This window comes from Electrona antarctica (genome assembly GCF_951216825.1).
Source record: "Electrona antarctica genome assembly, chromosome: 21".
In the NCBI taxonomy this organism is placed as follows: domain Eukaryota; kingdom Metazoa; phylum Chordata; class Actinopteri; order Myctophiformes; family Myctophidae; genus Electrona; species Electrona antarctica.
This window is the reverse complement of record NC_136802.1, coordinates 26,736,974-26,757,599: the sequence shown is the minus strand read 5'-3', so window position 1 is coordinate 26,757,599 and position 20,626 is coordinate 26,736,974. Positions and strand designations below refer to the sequence as shown.

General features: G+C 43.4%; 1 protein-coding gene across 1 annotated transcript in view; it reads right to left on the bottom strand.

Annotated features, from left to right (window-relative positions):
- Positions 1-132: 132 nt before the first annotated feature.
- Positions 133-20,626, bottom strand: part of LOC306914174 (sodium/hydrogen exchanger 9B2) — a 24,475-nt gene continuing 3,981 nt past the window's right edge. Inside the window, exons 2-15 of the mRNA XM_079491117.1 lie at positions 15,021-15,071; positions 13,694-13,789; positions 12,240-12,330; positions 8,459-8,629; positions 7,181-7,323; positions 6,432-6,559; positions 5,952-6,033; positions 4,738-4,831; positions 4,294-4,400; positions 3,585-3,734; positions 3,200-3,308; positions 2,546-2,682; positions 2,014-2,188; positions 133-1,235 (exon numbers count right to left, since the gene is read on the bottom strand). Coding sequence (XP_079347243.1) covers positions 1,147-1,235; positions 2,014-2,188; positions 2,546-2,682; positions 3,200-3,308; positions 3,585-3,734; positions 4,294-4,400; positions 4,738-4,831; positions 5,952-6,033; positions 6,432-6,559; positions 7,181-7,323; positions 8,459-8,629; positions 12,240-12,330; positions 13,694-13,789; positions 15,021-15,068 — 1,620 coding nt within the window. The 5' untranslated portion in view covers positions 15,069-15,071 and the 3' untranslated portion in view covers positions 133-1,146. The remainder of the gene's footprint in view (positions 1,236-2,013; positions 2,189-2,545; positions 2,683-3,199; positions 3,309-3,584; positions 3,735-4,293; positions 4,401-4,737; positions 4,832-5,951; positions 6,034-6,431; positions 6,560-7,180; positions 7,324-8,458; positions 8,630-12,239; positions 12,331-13,693; positions 13,790-15,020; positions 15,072-20,626) is intronic.

The following is a 20,626-nucleotide window of genomic DNA, read 5'->3' as shown; positions in this document are numbered from 1 at the left end:
CTTAATTGTAGATCAGCAATTTAATCCAACTGTCGCCAACACCTTGGCCATTTTAATTAAACTCTAAACACAATGCAGAAACTGTTTGTTCAATTTATTCACTTTAGATTCTGTATTTCAGCATTGTGTCACTTGATCACTTCATCACTTCAAAAAAACAAACCTTTTATTACATTTTATAACAGCTGAATATAAAATAGAAAAACAAACATGAATCATATAGTACAAGGAAATATAAGGAAACATTTCATCCAGAAAAACAATAATAATAAGGCGATCATCTTCTAAGGCCTGTATATATGATATGAATGAGACATTAGTATAGAAACAGTTTTTAGTCAAAAACAAAAAACAATACGATGTGTCATATAGATCTGTGGTTCCCAAACGTTTTAGCCTGTGACCCAAAAGAGAAATGATACATTACCCCAACTTAGTGACAATAGCAGATCTACAAGCTCACAACGTGGCGCTAAGCTTATAGAGCGTCGCAGTCCTGCCCCCTCGAGAGACCCGGAAAAGAATTCCCCGTTCATTTTCCTCAGACAAAAAGTATTTATTTAAACACGTTTACGCCACGGACAAAGCCAACTCGAGTTGTGATAAATCATGACAACAAACACAATGTTTTGGGCCGAACAAATAATGAGAAAGAAGAAAAAAAGGCAGGATACATCGGCCCAAAACATTGTGTTTATTGTCATGATTTGTCACAACTCGAGTTGGCTTTGTACGATGCTTAAAAGGTCTTTAAATAAATACTTTTTGAAATGTCTATGGGAAAAATGCATTGGGAATTATTTCCTGGGCCTGGCGTCGTCATGAAAGGGGGCGGGACTGCAACGCTCTATAGTTCGGCTAATTTCACTAGTTCTAAAAATATGTATTTTCTAATTTATGGAATTTCTTAGATTTTTCTTAGATGTTTTCCTGAAATTACTGGGGGAAAAAAACATTGAATTTGTTTTTAATTCATGAAAAGTTTTGCTTTTTTTGGGGAATGTTTTTTGAAAATGCTTTGAAATAATAAACCAAATTTAGGAAACAAAATACTAAGGGGACCCATATAACAATGTGTCCCACAAATGGCTCCCGACCCACTGTTTGTGATCCACTGCTATAGACCGCCCATCCAATCGGGAAGCCTCACAGCTTGCTCTCGTAGGTGGCGCCCGTCTTCTCCTGGCCAATCAGAGTGTTGTCTGGATGAGTAGCCCCGCCCTCTGGCTCCTCAGCTGAGGGAGAATGAACATAGATATTTAAAAAAAATAGATGCATGCATAAATGATTACACACACTTCAAAAATACATGTATGTTATTTACACACATTCATACGGCATACCCTCCCACACATGTGACCCTTGCTCTCTCATGCACACTCACAACTCACATCTCTCTCTCTCTCAGCAAAGAGCAGGATCATGGATGTATACGGGGCAGTGGGGGGCGCGTATAGCTTGTATAAGTAAATGATGTGTCAATAAAGTGTTATTTGCTTTCTTAACCTCTCCATCATCTCAGGACAAATACCGAATGACCTTCTTATCTCTATCTTTACTTTAATCTGCCCCCATGTCAACACGCACACAAACGCACCAGATTGTTTCGACACTATAGTATGCCTGGGCCCAGGGTTTAGCCATACATGTATGAAGCAGATCTACAAGATCACAATACGTTGTGAAGCTTGTAAATGGTCTGTCTATATATATATATATATAGGGTGATGTCAGCTAAATTGGGCCGCTTTTTGGTAATTAGCCTGGGAATCTAAGAAAAAGCGACACATGACACTAAATTGGGTTTATATGATTAACATTGGCTGTTTTCAATATGTTTGAGTTACATTTATATAATACAAAAATAATAGTTTAGGCCCTACAGCTTTTGAAACATAAGCTGTCACATATTTTTTTAGATTTTGCATTTTCATGTAAATTGAGCCACCTGATCAGCTGAGCTGGGCCACATTTCGCGTGCGTGCGTGCGTGCGTGCGTGCGTGCGCACATACCTTTGACCTGCCTGTGTAACAGTCTCGGGGCAGACAGACCGATGCCCAGCGCTCCGATCGGAGCCGTGCAGAGGATCGCTAACACGGCTAACGTTAGCACGTCCTCTCCAAACTTTATCAGAGTCTCGTCTCCGACCTCGCGGGCCATGTCGAGAGCCTTGGAGCCAATAGCGGCCTGGATGGAGTGACACGCACGCATGCACGCACATAAACACACACACACACACACACACACACACACACACACACACACACACACACACACACACACACACACACACACACACACACACACACACACACACACACACACACACACACACACACACACACACACACACACACACACACACACACACACACACACACAAATTATTTTATTTGGATCAGCACAAAAGACGCAATACATAATAGATCCAAACGCTGATCAGAAGAAATGTCTGGTTTGACCACATTAAGACGGACGGACGGACGCACGGACGGACGGACGGACAGACAGACAGACAGACAGACAGACAGACAGACAGAATACCTGTACGGTAGCTTTAGGCAGCCATGCTATAGAGATGAACAGTTTCTCCTTCAGGTTGAATCCTCCGTAATGAACCACGGCGAACGTTACCAACAGTCTGACTATCAGGCCAATCAATATGCAGGCTAGACCTAGACCTGCATGGGAGACAGGGAGAGAGAGAGAGAGAGAGAGAGAGAGAGAGAGAGAGAGAGAGAGAGAAGAACATTCACACACTGTGGTGGCAGAGCAGTTCCATGTTTTTGTCAGGTGGTGAAACCTGACTTATGAATGCTCATGACAATGGCACCCCTTTTTCCCTCGTTTCTTATCCATTTTTACCTCCTTTATGATGAATTCCTGTTCTGTTCTTTGGCTAAATAGAAGTGTATATTTGTACGTCTCTAAATGTTTTGATGAATTGAAGGTGGAGCCTCTTGTAAACAAGTGTAATGCTTTATTGGGTCGTCCACTCACAGTTAACAGTTTTTGTATTGAGTTGTGCTTGAAATGTACTGTAATTCTGCAAAGTGTTAATAAATACTTCAATCATTCAAGAACAGTACGTATGGTTCAGTACGGTAGAACAGAGTGGGCGGAGCTTACGCACAGTGTTGGGGTTGAGTTTAGAGATAGTGATCTCTGCACCAATCAGAGCAAAGAGGCGTGGCTTACCCACAGTGCTGGGGTTGAGTGTAGAGATGGTGATCTCTGCACCAATCAGACCAAAGAGGAGGGGCTGGAAGATGTCCCAGGCCCGGCCCACAATGGCAGCGACAGGAGCCTGGGAGGGACAAAACACCCACGGTTCAATTCGGAAACTAAAAGCAAAGGGGGGACATTAATGCCCGCAGCAGATAATAACAATAATAATATATGTTATTATTACCACTATTGATTCATTCTTCCGTCAATTTCTTTTCAGAGCATACTCTTATTTTGACGGCCAAAAACTAACGTGTCCAACGCTCTCATTTTAATACATACATTTTGTAACCGTGAAAATGAAATGAAATGAAATTAAATAAAAGATAATGATAATAATAGTAGTAGTATAAACCTTATCAGTGCTCCAGCCCAGGGCAGCCAGGAAGGACAGAACCAGAGTACACAGACCTCCTGCTCCAGCGAACCCCACAACGTGACTGAAGAACACTGCAAACACACACAGTCCTAGAAGCATGGAGGTACGCCTGATGACCACATCATCCTACATGCACGCACGCACACACACACACACACACACACACACACACACACACACACACACACACACACACACACACACACACACACACACACACACACACACACACACACACACAGTTATAGAACACACACAGTCCTAGAAGCATGGAGGTACGCCTGATGACCACATCATCCTACACGCACGCACACACACACACGCACTCACACACACAGTTATAGAACAGTAAGAACACACACAGTCCTAAAAGCATGGAGGTTCTTCTAATGACCACGTCATCCTGTGCACGCACACATACGCGCACACGCACACACACACACACGCGCGCGCACACACACACACACAAACAATATCAGTATTTATATGAATTACAGCCCTCATCCCTCTGACATCACTCACTGTATGCACAGTTGCACACACACACACACACACACACACACACACACACACACACACACACACACACACACACACACACACACACACACACACACACACACACACACACACACACACACACACACACACACACACACACACACACACACACACACACACACACCTGGTCTTTAGAGGGGAATAGGCAGACAAACAGTCCCAGGATGAATCCAGCGACCATTCCTCCAACCACCTCCAGAACTCCTTTTAGGATGTTCATCCATGTAGCTCCTAATTAACATGTAAACATTATAATAATTATGTAATGTAATGTAATATAATAGAGGGTATGCGTGCGACATCATCATCATACCCGGAAGTTATGCGGGAACGCCTACTGAGTGGCAAAAAACTACTTTCTGGCCTTGACAGCCCATACATCCAAACAGAAAAGTCCTATTTGATTGCATTAAATTACTTTAAACTTTAAAATGAAATGTACTTTGTCACTCGTTCTGCCATTCACTTTATGCATGCGCATACCCTCTATATAACCACTTCCAGAACTGTGCGTGTGCGCGCGTGTGTGTGTGTGTGTGTGTGTGTGTGTGTGTGTGTGTGTGTATACCAGTAGAAAAGGCCACTCCCAGACATGTAGAGAAGCCCGTTATGGCCAGGATGTCATCAAAACTCCCAGCAGCCATCAGTAGAGTGGGGATTCCCTAGAAACAACACATTATATATGAGAACTACAACTCCCAGCAGCCATCAGTAGAGTGGGGATTCCCTAGAAACAACACATTATATATGAAAACTACAATTCCCAGCAGCCATCAGCAGAGTGGGGATTCCCTGAAACAGTTCACATTATACACAGAATATATAACCTAATAATTGAAATCCTCTTAGCAGACCTTGTATTGAACTGTACTTTCCTGTGATTTTTTTAAACTGTTATAAAGAATTCAATCAATCAATCAATCAAAACATTTTATTTTGCCCAGGCGGTGGCATAACCGTCTGGGCACCCGAATGGGAATCCAGTCGCAGTGTGCCGCGGGTTCGACTCCCGAGCCCGACACGGCCTTTACTGCATGTCTTCCCCCATCTCTCTCCCGTTTCCTGTCAGCCTACTGTCTGTCCCTTCAAAAACCAATAAAAGGCGTAAGCCGCAAAAAAAATATCTTAAAAAAACAAAAAAACAAAAAACAAAATGCATTGCTGTATTGAAATTTGGAACATTTCCAAAGACACTTTTTCACATTCTGTTAACACCCCGAATGCCCGGGATTATTTAATCCATTAAATCATAGCGCCCAGCGATTTATAGCAGCCGAGCACATTTAGCGACGGACCAGGCGCTATCCCGGATGTAGCTGAAGTAGCTTGATGTAGCCAAAACACTCCCGAGGCGATCGACAACAACGGGAGGTATGATTAATTCTAACGCGACTAGCGACAGGACCGCGATGGGCCGTCTAACACATAATCTTTGCTTAGAATTGGACGGAATGATTTAGATCAAGAGTTATTCACGTTTTAAGATTTTCGATCTGATCGGCTAAAATGGGGGGGGGGACATTTTCGATGACGTCCCACCGGAAACAACATCGAATGTTGCGCAACAGACACTCCCAGCCTGTGGAGCGATGGGATCGGTTTTGATATCAATAGATCTCCGTCCTCAGCACTGGGCGTTACTATTTGATAGGACCATTTAATGTTATTCAATTTGATGTTAACCAGAGCTTGTGACTATAACAACTACACTGGATCCTTTGGAACTGTAATACTCCTTTTTTCCATTTCCTGAAAAGTGACAGTTTTGAACACATCCAGTACCTTTTCCGTTCCTAGCCCCTCCCTCTGTAACAACAGCATGGATGGAACCACCACTGCTGGAGACACTGCTGATAGCACAAACCTGGGGAGAGAGAGAGAGAGAGAGAGAGAGAGCGAGCGAGCGAGCGAGAGAGAGAGAGAGAGAGAGAGAGAGAGAGAGAGAGAGAGAGAGAGGGAGGGAGGGAGGGGAGGGAGAGCGAGAGAGAGACAGAGACGGAGACAGAGACAGACAGAGACAGAGACAGAGAGAGAGAGTAACTACATTGTTTTATTTTTGATTGTCTTGTTCCACTTCTGCTTTGGCAATGTAAACGTACATTTTCTCATGACAATAAAGCTCCTTTGAATTTAATTAAAATTTGAGAGAGAGAGAGAGAGAGAGAGAGAGAGAGAGAAATGATGTTTCCCATGCTAATAAAAACAAATACCGTGCGTGTGTGCGTGTGTGCGTGCGTGTGTGCGTGTGTGTGTGTGTGTTACCCCAGGATGAAGCCCCACACCCAGGGCAGCTTGAGCAGGAAGTGAGAAACGATGGCGATGACACACGCCTCCATGACACACGGACCCACTGCCACACGCACACACACCCCCTTGAGACGCTTCAGAGCCTAGTACACGCACGCACGTACACACACACGCACGCACACGCACACACACACACACACACACACACACACAACAATCAAATTGAGTCTGATAATGTATCGTGCATGTTCACATCATGTATACTTAGTTTACATTACTTAAGACCATTTTTCAAACATTACATCCCAGACAGAACAGTACAGATGTGTGACCTGTATCCGAACATACGGTGGATACCCAGTGCAATGTACACTTCATTACAATTTACAATTTAGGCCTTTATCAGACGTTCTTAATCCAGAGTGATTTACAGCAAGCAAGAACAACACATGGTATCGTGTGTAGAAATAGTCATCAAGGATCATAAGTAAACCAAGAACTTATCATCAGTCTAACAGTAGAATATATATAAAAAAGAAAACTAAAATCTGTTCCTACTAATAATAATAATAGTAATAAAATAACATTGAAACGATAAACACTATAGTAGGAAAGATCAGTCTCTGGGCATCTGTCTACAACATGATATATACATGACATTCTACATGTGTTGTTCTTGCTTACTGTAAATCGCTCTCGATTAAGAGCGTCTGATAAATGCCTACATTGAAAATTGCGTGTGTGCATGCATGCGTGGCGTGTACCATAGGGTCCAGCCCCAGCCCAGCTCTGGTCAGAATGATGGCCAGAGCGATGTTCCTCAGTGCCGCTGACCAGTGAGTGTCGATGTAGACCGCGTCTGTCACGTACGGGACGTTACGTAAGACCAGGCCCGCTAACAGCATGCCTGTACACACACGCACACACGCACACACACACACACACACACACACACACACACACACACACACACACACACACACACACACACACACACACACACACACACACACACACACACACACACACGCGCGCACACAATGGAATGAGGAAAAAATAATCATCCACATGAATTTCCATACATTAAAGTTTCCAATAAACCATTACTCTCTCGATGCCAGACTGTTGTTACGGCTCACTCCTTCATGCAAATTGTTATTGTTATTTGGATCAATGTTTGCCTGATAACAGGCAAACAAAAAAAATAGCAATTATTTGACATTGTCTAATTGTGTAGACTTCTTGTTAATTAAGTAATGCAGACGTTTAACAATTATTTATCTCTTGAGAGCACAACCCAGGTTATGGCAATATTACTAATCACCTCACTGTGCATTAAATGAAAACTTGTGTCAGACGGTCATTAAAGTTGATTGAGTTGGATATTGTTTCTCCCTCGAACATGTCCTCGTATTTCTAGTTTATTGAAATAATGTCATGCACATTTTGTCCAGTGCATAGCCTACTGCAGGCCTGGTTGACTAGATTTAGAAGACATTTTGAAGCTCTTGCTACTGAAATGAGCGATTATTTATATGGAGAAATCCTGTCATTTAACATGCATCTCAATGGATGAGAAGCACAGCTTGCATCGCCTGCAGAGTAGTGGGTGGGGCTTAGCGAAGGGTCCATAATTGGCACCAAATTACGAAGATAAGGTTGTTGCAGTTTTCTGAAAAACCCAGTGGTGCTCAAACTATTTCATGTCGAGGACACCCAGAATTATCTGTGTTTGGTCTGAAAATATTTTGTTCCAGGGACTTCCCCCAGAAGCAAAGATATGAGTTAAAAAAACGTTTGCTGTGAAAGAATATTCAAAGATTTTCACCACATTTTCAAAATCGCAAATATACAAACTTGTAGCATGGCACTCGGAGCCACGCTATGAGCTTGTAGATCTGCTATTTTTCAATGGCTAAAGTGTAAAATAATGGTTAAAGTGCATGGTTATAGAAGCTAAGGTGACACACACACAGATGCGTTCCAGGTCTTAATGATTTAAACCCAGTATCCCCCTATAGCCAATGAAAAGTGGGTCGTACCAAGTAGCGGCGGGAACGGGGGCAGTGTGGGCAGTTGGACCATTCCGACCAGCTTCCCTCCGAGCACGGCGCAGATGAAGAGGATGACGATGCCGAAGAGGTTTCCTCCCGGTAGACACTCCTTACCGGTGATGGACCACACCACTCCATAGAGGAGAAACAGGAGACACACTGAGGAACAGACAGACGCACACACACACACACACACACACACACACACACACACACACACACACACACACACACACACACACACACACACACACACACACACACACACACACACACACACACACACACACACACACACACACACACACACACACACACACACACACACACACACACACACACACACAGTGTTAGAGACCACCACCCATAGTCTCGCCTGGCCAGACTGTTGCCTCTCACAATTTTCAAATGCTTCCGTCATACAGTCTGGAGAATGGAAGCTAGTAAAATACAATAAAATATAAAGCAGCAGTGACGCCTCCTCCCAACTTCCGTTTCGTCTTTACTGTCGCACCAATGTATCCTAATATAAATGGATATCATCTAAGCATATAGGTTATAGCTTTCTGCTTAGCAGAAGAAAAAAACAAACAAAAAAAGAAAAGCTCTAAAGATATTTTAAAATGTATTTTTGTGAACACAAATGGCAGCTTCCTTACTCGGATTTCGGGAGGTGTAGTTCCAGACTCTATATACTGTAGCATTCAGAGGGGGGTGTAGTTCCAGACTCTATATACTGTAGCATTCAGAGGGGGGTGTAGTTCCAGACTCTATATACTGTAGCATTCAGAGGGGGGTGTAGTTCCAGACTCTATATACTGTAGCATTCAGAGGGGGGTGTAGTTCCAGACTCTATATACTGTAGCATTCAGAGGGGGGTGTAGTTCCAGACTCTATATACTGTAGCATTCAGAGGGGGGTGTAGTTCCAGACTCTATATACTGTAGCATTCAGAGGGGGGTGTAGTTCCAGACTCTATATACTGTAGCATTCAGAGGGGGGTGTAGTTCCAGACTCTATATACTGTAGCATTCAGAGGGGGGTGTAGTTCCAGACTCTATGGGCTGTATTTTGCGTGTCTTAAGTACCAGGTCTTATTACTTAACTTAAGACCTGGAGGCGTGGTCAATGCTCTTTGGCCACTCAGAATAGCCAAATAGCATTGATCACGCCTCCAGATCTTAAGTTAAGTAATAAGACCTGGTACTTAAGACACGCAAAATACAGCCCTATATACTGTAGCATTCAGAGGGGGGTGTAGTTCCAGACTCTATATACTGTATCATTCAGAGGGAGGTGTAGTTCCAGACTCTATATACTGTATCATTCAGATTGTGGAATACAGTAGTTGTCTGGCTATGCGAGACTACATCATCCCAAACAGACAGACAACGACGGCCACCTGTTTTAAGGGTCGCCAGACAGACAGACAGACAGACAGACAGACAGACAGACAGACAGACAGACAGACAGACAGACAGACAGACAGAGTGTTATTCTATTCATAATGATTCATCTGACAGAAACTATTTATATGAATGCGCTTGCACGCGCGCGCACACACACACACACACAATTTATGTATGTCCACATAAACAGAAGTACAAGGAAGCAGAAGGGAGCAGAAGGCTGATTTTTGGCTGAACGTGGTTTCGTCAGTAAAAGTTTTTTTCTCAACTGATTCTTGTAGCTTGGGGTCACCTCTTAATAATTCAAGAGGGTGCCGGCGGTGATATCCCTTGGGCATATTTAGCTATTAACCCCTTAATGCCCTAAACACAAAAAATCCACCCAAAATAGAGTGTTATGGCATTTCATGCAAAATACTTGGTCTAAATGCATCAAATTTGCTTTCTACAGTGTTTATGAAAGTGGATATGCACAATGTATTTGATTTATGATTAATGCATTATTAATTAATTCTTATTAACCCCTTCATGCCCGAAAATCCCCAAATTCCATAAAATATATCTTTTGAGATTGTATGCACAATAATCATGTCAAATGTATCAACTTTGCTTTCTACAATCTGTATTAGTGAAACTGTAGCATATTTCTTTTCAGGTGGTGGCATATTAACCCTTTCAGGCCATCTATCGAGCATCTTGCACCAAACTTTGCCCACAAAAGTAGTTTTGTGGGCAATTTTGTGTAGTTTTGTAAAATAAAATGTAAAATGTACTATTTAATAAAAAAGATGTATCCGCCTTGATGATTTTATTATACAGTATGAGCCTACAGTAGGTTCACTATTAGCTGTAAGTGGGCTTTCTGGAGTTTTGTCAGATGTTTTTGCCAATTTGTTTAATGGGAAAGAAGTTCCTTGAGATTGTGCGTGCGTGCCCTGCAGTTGATTGCTGCAGAGCTAGTGCTACAGAATGGGATCGTATAGATGGACCAGAGGCAGAGGACCTGATGAGAGCCTTGAGTCAGATTGCAATAGCTGTTGTCATACATCTAGTCTTAACATGAGATGACTGACTTCTCCATCTTCTGATGTTATGGCCTCTACTACCTGAAAAGCTACCTCCACATGTTCAAAGTTATTTTTATGTGACACCACCCATTGGAGGATGGACTGGTCGGTGGACCAACCAGTTCATATAACCTTCATGAGGTACGGCCACAGTGCAGGATGGAATATTTTAATAACATTGAAGCAAGAGACCCTGAAGACCTTGGCCCTGAGTTGTCACATCTGCTCCAAGATTGATCAGACATGAAAGATAGGGAAGAGGAGGACAGAGATACTGCAAAGTCTTTTCCCATGTCTGATTTCCACACTCCTCATCTTGTGCTATAGGCATTCCAAGTGCCATTTGGACCTTCAGGGCCTGTTCCGTTAAGGAAACTATGGAGGAAACTAGACTATAGCTACTATTCTGGGAGAAAATAACTTACAGGTAGCTGCTCTACCAATAAACACATCAATCATTAATTGAGAATGTTAAGAGCCCACTTTTAAGCAGCTTTGTGGCAAAATGTCGATGGGCATCTTCCACCAGCATGGGACCCAGAGTAGTTTGGATGGAAAAAGAGATCTATCAGGCCACTGAGCCCTATACCAATCTACAGGTACCTAAAGATTACAAACCTACCCCAGATGACATTTGTGCAATTAAAAAGTGTGGCTAGCTGTAAGTAAGAGTGAAAACCTGTGTATATGGTTTCTGTTGATGTTTTAGTGTAGAATGTTTACGGATAAGCCTGAAAGAGTTAATTCATAGGAAAGAGTTAATTCATAGGAATTCACAGCCAGCCAGTCAGTCAGTCAGTCAGTCAGTCAGTCAGTCAGTCAGTCAATAGGAGAATAGCTGACATACTTGTCAGACACAGTAGATATCATGGATAAATGAAACACGCCTCCTCCAAATTGATCGGCTACCTATAATGGCTGATACTGAGCAGTATACCTTGCTAGGTGCTTGTCTCTCCTTTTGGAGAGGCCGGCCATTTGTAGGTCCCTCACAACATGCCCTTCTATAGGCTATACCAAAGATACAAACTAAAAGTTTACATCTGCAGCCTAGCTGTGATATGGTCTGCTTTAGCTGGTGATATTTCAGAACTTTGGTTAGAATGGTTTCTTCTAAGGCCCAAACCACACCAATGATTCGTCATGCAACTCCTTGCGAACACACACACACACACACACACACACACACACACACACACACACACACACACACACACACACACACACACACACACACACACACACACACACACACACACACACACACACACACACACACACACACACGCTCACCCTTGGTTACGAGCACGTTGATCAGACCCTGAGGGCGAGGGAACCTGTCCTTCATCGTCTCCCAGCATGAGGAAGACTCTGGTGGAGCTACCTACACTCACACACGCGCACGCGCACACACACACACACACACACACACACACACACACACACACACACACACACACACACACACACACACACACACACACACACACACACACACACACACACACACACACACACACACACACACACACACACACACACACACACACACACACACACACACACACACACACACACACACAGTGTTTTGGATTAAAAAGGCCATAGCCGTCATCACACAAATTTAGCCCAACGAGTGTTTTTCGTGCGAAACGAATGCTTGGAATAGATTCAGAATGATGAAAACCCCCTAGTTTGACACGTCACATCAGTGGCGTAAACAGATCTGTCACTGGGCCCTGATCAGCGAGTGTGTGTGCTATAGCAGCAGTCACCACCAGGCTCTGCCAAACTTTGTTCAACTCAACTGTCATTGCATCTCTGTATTATAATTTCATTTTACAGACGGCACGGGTGGGCGGCCGTGTGCCCCCCTTGCCTCTGGGCCCCCACGCAGTCGCGTTGTCTGCGTCACGGTAGTTACGTCCCTGCGTCACATGCTACTTAAAGCATAATGAAATATAGAACATTTTGCCTTATAATGGTTGTATGGTACCCCAACTTTCAGCAGTTGTCAAAACTTCCCCTAGGGTGGTTGAATAGAAACCAATGTAGGATATGCTAGTAGACACCTTTACAAACACATTGGTGAAGAAAATTAATTATGGGCACTGTATTTTGCCCGTAAACCTCAAGTTTAGCGGGCATATACAGTTAATATACGGGAATATACAGGTGTGATGGTACAATTCGGGAGTTTACCGGAGTTTGTTGGAAAGTTTAACGGGAGTTTCCTGTAATATACACATCCGTATTCCATGCTTTTTGCGCAGTGCATGCAAGGCGTTAATCTTAAAGGTGGACAGACCGTGGACACATGCACATTGACGTTATGTTACCACTTGAACTGAAAGGAAACTGTACAATGAGAGGGGTATGACTGGGGTGCCAGTTAGCCCAGCCCCGTGCCTGGTATAGTTAGATAAGATATCAGTGTATTATGTCCAAATAACTACAAGACTCATTAAGGATACTTTTAATATGTTGTCAGTATGCACAACAACAGACTGAGATCTGAAATAGCCGAGATGTTTACAATATAGACCACCTAATAATAGACCCCATGTGTGTGTGTGTGTGTGTGTGTGTGTGTGTGTGTGTGTGTGTCATGTGTGTCATGCATGCGTGTGTGTGTGTGTGTGTGTGTGTGTGTGTGTGTGTGTGTGTGTGTGTGTGTGTGTGTGTGTGTGTGTGTGTGTGTGCGTGTGTGTCATGTGTGTCATGCATGTGTGTGTGTGCGTGCGTACCTCTTCGACGGTGCGCTCCATGGTGTGTGTGTGTTTCTCGACCGATCCTGCACTGATGTGTACTTTACTCCCAAAGCTGCTGCTCCGCTTTATAACCTGACGCGCACGCACACACACACACAAACACACACACACACAGGGATGTGAGGGGGCGTGGTCAAAAGTTGTAATATTAGAGAATTGAGAGAGAGAGAGGAGGGGCAGAAAGAGAGAGAGGGAGGGTGACAGAGGTAGATATAATGAGAGAGAGAGAGAGAGAGAGAGAGAGAGAGAGATAGGGAGGAGGGGCAGAAAGAGAGAGAGGGAGGGTGACAGAGGTAGATATAATGAGAGAGAGAGAGAGAGAGAGAGAGGTATACTATACTTTGCTGTCAATGTTTCATTAGAAAACATACAAAGTTGACAGTTTTATGGAGTGGGAAAAGAATGGGCGAGCGAGGGCTAGACGAGGACGTGCGTGTGTGTGTGTGTGTGTGTGTGTGTGTGTGTGTGTGTGTGTGTGTGTGACCATGGGAAAGTTACCACTGTCTCTCATAACTCCATATTGTGATATTGATAATCAATAATCGGATTGTTCAAGTTTTATTGTCTGACAGAAAAGCTCTAAACTTGAAGCTATATGTTATTAGCTTATTCATTTTTACATGTTACTATCTGACAAAAATAAATTGTGAAGAACATAAAACATGAACAAACATAAACAAGTCAAACAAACAAACAAACATACAAACACATTCCTTACAGAAACCAAATCTTTCAATCCAACATTCCATCAATTAACGCGAGACATGGCCAAAGCCTTTCCGGGGGTCCCCAGCCAAAACGTTCAACATCAAGGGTTCTCAATGTTTTTGGCTGGGGACCCCCAAAACTGCTTTGGCCATGTCTCGCGGTGACATACAAGTGAACATAATTTACTTTAAGTATTTAAATACCTTGATAGTAGATACCGCCCCCCCCCCAACACCCCCTGTCCCCTCCTATAGACATTACTTCAAGTTTTTATTTCCTATTTATGGCTTTGTTCCTCTTTACACGCACACGCACACACACACACACACACACACACACACAGAACTACACTTCATGGAAATGATGGAATGTGTGTGTACGTGACTGTGTGTGCGTGCGTGCGATCATTGCATTGTGGAAAATTGCATCAAAGTCAAATAAAGTCTACTCAGCCAATCAAAATCTCTCATTCAGATAAGGAGACAGACAGACAGACAGACAGACAGACAGACAGACAGACAGACAGACAGACAGACAGACAGACAGACAGACAGACAGACAGACAGACAGACAGACAGACAGACAGACAGAGTACCTCAGGGTTGTCTGAGATGCGTGCATAACGTTGGCCGATTTCGTCCATGATCTGAAAAATACACGCGTGCACACACACACACACACACACACACACACACACACACACACACACACAAAGCACATGCTGTGTGTTAAAGGCCAAAGGTCATGACCAACAATTATTAATATTATATATCATAAATGTTGTCACTAATAGTCAGGCACAGACAGACAGACAGACAGACAGACAGACAGACAGACAGACAGACAGAGACTTTCCAGTGTCCCATGAGACCTTGCGTTGATTTATGTGACATCACTTCCTGTTGTGGATCAGTCATTCAATTCATTTCACTCAAGACACTGCCCCCGCTGCCACCCTTACTGCAGATGTCCATATATGGAGCTGACCTGTTCTGACATTCCACATGTTGATCTGACCTCATCAAACCCTGTACACACTCAAGACACGCTCCATATATGGCCAGTACAGAATTCATTCCATATGTTGATCTAGGGTGAAAAGTTCAGTCACACAAGAGAGACTCGGAGTAGAACCGCTGCTTCTTCGCCTGGAAAGGAGCCATATAGGTGGTTCGGGCATCTGGTTAGGATGCCTCTCGGGCATCTCCCTATAGGGAGGTCCTCGACGCACGTCCCACTGGGAGGAGACCCCGGGCCAGACCAAGGCGCAGTTGGAGGAAACACATCGACTCACTGGCCTTGGAACGTCTCGGAATCCCCCAGGAGGAAGTCACTGATGTTGTTCTGGAGAGGGAAGTCTGGAGCACTCTGGTGGAGCTGTTGCCCCCGCAACCCGACTACGGATAAGCGGTTGAAGGATGGATGTTGATCTGACCCCCCCCATGCCAAAGCGCCAGCGCTCGCCCAGCAGTCTGCTGTCACCCAGGTGCACTTGCGTGCACGCGACCTCGCACTTTAGGGCCGTGGTTCCCAAAGTGGGGTCCGGGTACCCCCAGGGGTCCTTGAGGGAGTTCCAGGGGGTCCCCAGCTAAATGATAGTTTGGAACCAAATTAACCCTTATGGGTCTGTAACTCTGAGAGTGTACAAATGGAACCAAATGGACCCTAACGGGTCCACTTTGTTCCATGTGTACACTCCCAGAGTTAGATTAACATTTTATATATATAAAATATAAATTGGGGGTCTCAGAGATAGAAATGCCATTAAATGGGGGTCCGACTAATGCATGTCAAACTGGGGGTCCTTGAAATTAAACGGGTTGAGAATCACTGCTAGAGCTGTAAAAACCTTCTCTTATGGGGGTCCCTGGCATATCTTTTCAAACGGGGGTTCGCAGGGCTAATTAGTGTCAATTTGGGGGTCCTTGACATGATAAAGTTTGGGAACCCCTGCTTTAGGGCGAGGTCGCTTCTTGCCCTCATATCTCTTAGGTCAAGTCTCCTGAACTTGAACACAGTATTTTGCATTGAACAACTTTGTTTACAAAGCCATGTCGTGATGCCGCATCTCTATAGCTAGAGTGCTGCGGCTGCGCCACGAAAATAGCTGATCTACAAGCTCTCAACGCATCCCAGCGCAATGCGTTGTGAGCTTGTAGATCAGCTATTTTCATCCAAAAGTGCCCTCTTACGGGATTTTAGCCCCTGCCCCTCTAACACACTCTGCACGTCCCTGACTGTGAACTTGTATATCTGCTAGTTTCCAGCTGCTATAAATCCAGCTTCAGTGTCAATAGTGTCCAAACTGCAGACCGGTGGTGGAAAAAAGCACTCAAATGTTTTACTCAGGTAAAAGTATCTATACTGGAATGTAGAACTACTCCGTTACAAGTAAAAGTCCCAAAATGTACTCGAGTAAAAGTACTAAAGTTTTGGACTCAAAATTTACTTAAAGCAGTACTTATTATGCAGAATATGTCCCATTTCAAATTTTCAAATGTATATTAAGAATCTTTTGAAAAAAGCTGATCCACAAGCTCACAATGTGTTGCATTGCGACGCATTGTGAGCTTGTAGATCGGCTATTTTCAGTTTTGTGTTTTTATATTATATATTTTCATAATCAAAATCGTCAAAGTAAATAGTAACTACATTTTTTAAAGAAATGTAGTTAAAGTAAGTGTTTTTACTGTATATTTTGTCATAATAATCAAAATCTTCAAAGTAAATAGTAACTAAATTTGTAAAAGAAATGTAGTTAAAGTACAATATTTGGATCCGAGATGTAGTGGAGTAGAAGTAAAAGAAAATGAAAATTGGAAATACTCAAGTAAAGTACAAATTATACATCCTAAATTGTACTTAAGTAAATGTACTTAGTTACTTTCCACCACTGAAATCAGCTGTCCAGCTACTATAAATGCAGCTTCAGTGTCATAGTGCCAACACCTGCCTGTCTCGAACTGTGGCAGTACGAACGAACAAGGAACTCTCGTTCGTACTGTTACGGTTCGAGCCAGGCAAGTGTTGGACCCAAGCGCAGACAAAGGCAGAGGACACAGGGCAGGTCGAATACAAGGGGGTTTATTAGGAGCAAAAGAAAACACTAGGAACTATATCACGAGGAGCAAAAAACCACTGACTTACTTTCACGAACGAACAAGGAACTGAATACACAAGGGCATATAAATAGACAAGGGCCAACTAGACACAGGTGAACACAACTGACAAATCAACACGGGGATTGGCTGGGAAACTAACAAGACACAGGTGGAGAAACTAGACTAATCACAAGGTTGACAAGACCGGTACAGAACTAGGGGCAGACAGGAAGGCACAAAACAATACTACAGAATAAAGGCACACAGGAAAAATACAACAGGCATACAGAACACGGAAGTCACGGACCGTGACACCATGTGGTTTCGTTGCTGTTAACACTCCCAACGCGGATCGCGTATCAATACGTTATCAATTAATCAAACGTCGGGTGCGGATCACGTATCAATACGTTTCAATCACTTTTTATAGCATACTTTCATTCATCTTTTTACCCACCCGGACAATGAAGAACCATCGCCCTATCATTGCTGCTTAGTCCCGCTCACGTGATCAGAAAAAAAAAACAAAAAAAAAAAAACCCCTCCCCTCCTGAAAACAGGAGGGCGGACCGCTTTACGTGTATAAACCAGTGTAGAATGGCTGCGCCCATGCCGATGTAGCCCGTGTGTGAAAAGAATCATATTTCACCTAACCTCGCCTCACCAGGCTTTCCTCCACCTATTGGCTTTTATACTCGATTCCCCCCTCCCCTCCTGTTTCTCCTGCAGGAGGAGAGCCTTGCGAGACGGGGGCTCATGTCTCGGAAAAAAACATACGGAACGCTGTTACGCTGCCTAACACATGATCTGCAGATTCTGCACCAGATCGGCAACACACATGGACAGATGCATGTTTACTTCTTCATACTGTAGCGACCAAACGATCCCCGAGCCTACAATACTACGAACTAACAAACGAACCACAGTATCGAGGGGGGCCGCCATGACAACAGACAGTCTACCGTTGGTGGATCACGTATCGCCATGCAGAGCCGTCATAATCGGAGATCGCTCAGACGTGTGATTGTAACGCTTTTTTATTCATTATAATTGTAGTGATAAGACCGCAATGAACGCGTCGGGGACGTAATCGACCCGGGTGTAATGTATAACGAACTTTTCCGCGACCTAAACCGTGGTGTTGTCATCTGTGGAAGTCATTTTTTCCTTCTCGTCGACATCACAGCCGGGTGACGCTTTTTTCCCCCTCCATCGCCCCCAAGCTGCATGCCCATAGCCTGGCTTGGCCAGCCTCATAGCGGGGATTCACTGAAGATTCTTCCCCGGAGGAAACATCAGTGAACCCTCGCTATGAGTCTGGCCGTGCCAGGCTAGCATGCCCAGGCATGTTCCCCTACACTAGCTTGAAAAACAAAATCAGCTGATGACAACGCGTCTAGTTCTGAACCGAACGGTGGAATGGGACTTTTTATAGCCGTACGGATCAAGACTTTTGCTGCCCAATGTGCCCATGACCCCCCCCCCCCCCCAATGTTACTGCGATCAAAACAATGAAAGCAGTGAGATAGATTAGGCGAGGCGGCAATCATCATCAAAAAGAAAGCATAGTTATGAAGGTTTATAGTCAGACATTGACAGGCAGATATAACAATAAACACAATAAATATGCTATACATCCTATACATCGAATGAAAGCCCTGAATGTGTACTTTTACGAGGAAAACAGTAAACATTGATCCCATGTACAGTTTGTCATAAATTGGATACTGGGTGGATGCACATTGCGCCCACCAGATATAACTGCAGAGAAGACATGGACCCGAACTCAATATTCACAAAATAAGGCCTATAGCGACATATAAATACTATATACCGTATGAAACAGAAGACTCTCTGCTTTCATAAGGAAAAAAATTGTACTGTAATAATAAAAAAAATCACACCCCTGTGAAGTGAGCAGTGCAACTCTACTTCTCTACTTATTCACTACAGCTCGCTATATACGGACTGAGGCAGAAAGTCATGTAAACCTTTTATTTACAGTTTGGTCTGTAAACTTCTACTGTAATAATAAAAATCACACCCCTGTGAAGTGAGCGTTGCAACTGTTCTGTACTTATTCACTACAGCTCGCTATATACGGACTGAGACAGAAAGTCATGTAAACCTTTTATTTACAGTTTGGTCTGTAAACTTCTACTGTAATAATAAAAATCACACCCCTGTGAAGTGAGCGGTGCAACTGTTCTCTACAGTTGCACCGCGCAACTATAAAGAACAGTTGCACCGCTCACTTCACAGGGGTGTGATTTTTATTATTACAGTAGAAGTTTACAGACCAAACTGTAAATAAAAGGTTTACATGACTTTCTGTCTCAGTCCGTATATAGCGAGCTGTAGTGAATAAGTACAGAACAGTTGCAACGCTCACTTCACAGGGGTGTGATTTTTATTATTACAGTAGAAGTTTACAGACCAAACTGTAAATAAAAGGTTTACATGACTTTCTGCCTCAGTCCGTATATAGCGAGCTGTAGTGAATAAGTAGAGAAGTAGAGTTGCACTGCTCACTTCACAGGGGTGTGATTTTTTTATTATTACAGTACAATTTTTTTCCTTATGAAAGCAGAGAGTCTTCTGTTTCATACGGTATATAGTATTTATATGTCGCTATAGGCCTTATTTTGTGAATATTGAGGAGTTCACGTCCATGTCTTCTCTGAAGTTATCTGGTGGGCACAAGCTGCATTCAATAACCAATTACTGTCTAACTGTAGATGGGATCAATGTTTACTGTTTTCCTCGTAAAAGTACACATTCAGGGCTTTCATTCGGTGTATAGGATGTATAGGATATTTATTGGGTTCAATTTTATATCTGCCTGTCAATGTCTCTGACTTTAAACCATCCATAACTCTGCTCGCTGTTCAAGATAACCACTTCCAGGCAAATGCAGGTGTTGCAAAAAGGTCAATATCTCCAGAATGGAACATGGTAAAATCAAAACGTATTTTTTTAATTGAAGTGGACAAGTTCAGCTTTCTTTTGATGTAGGCGTGTGATTCTCGCTATAAGAGAACATTTTACTGTGGGCCCCCGAACAAGGCCTTTGTGCAATGTTAAACGGCAGCAACATCCA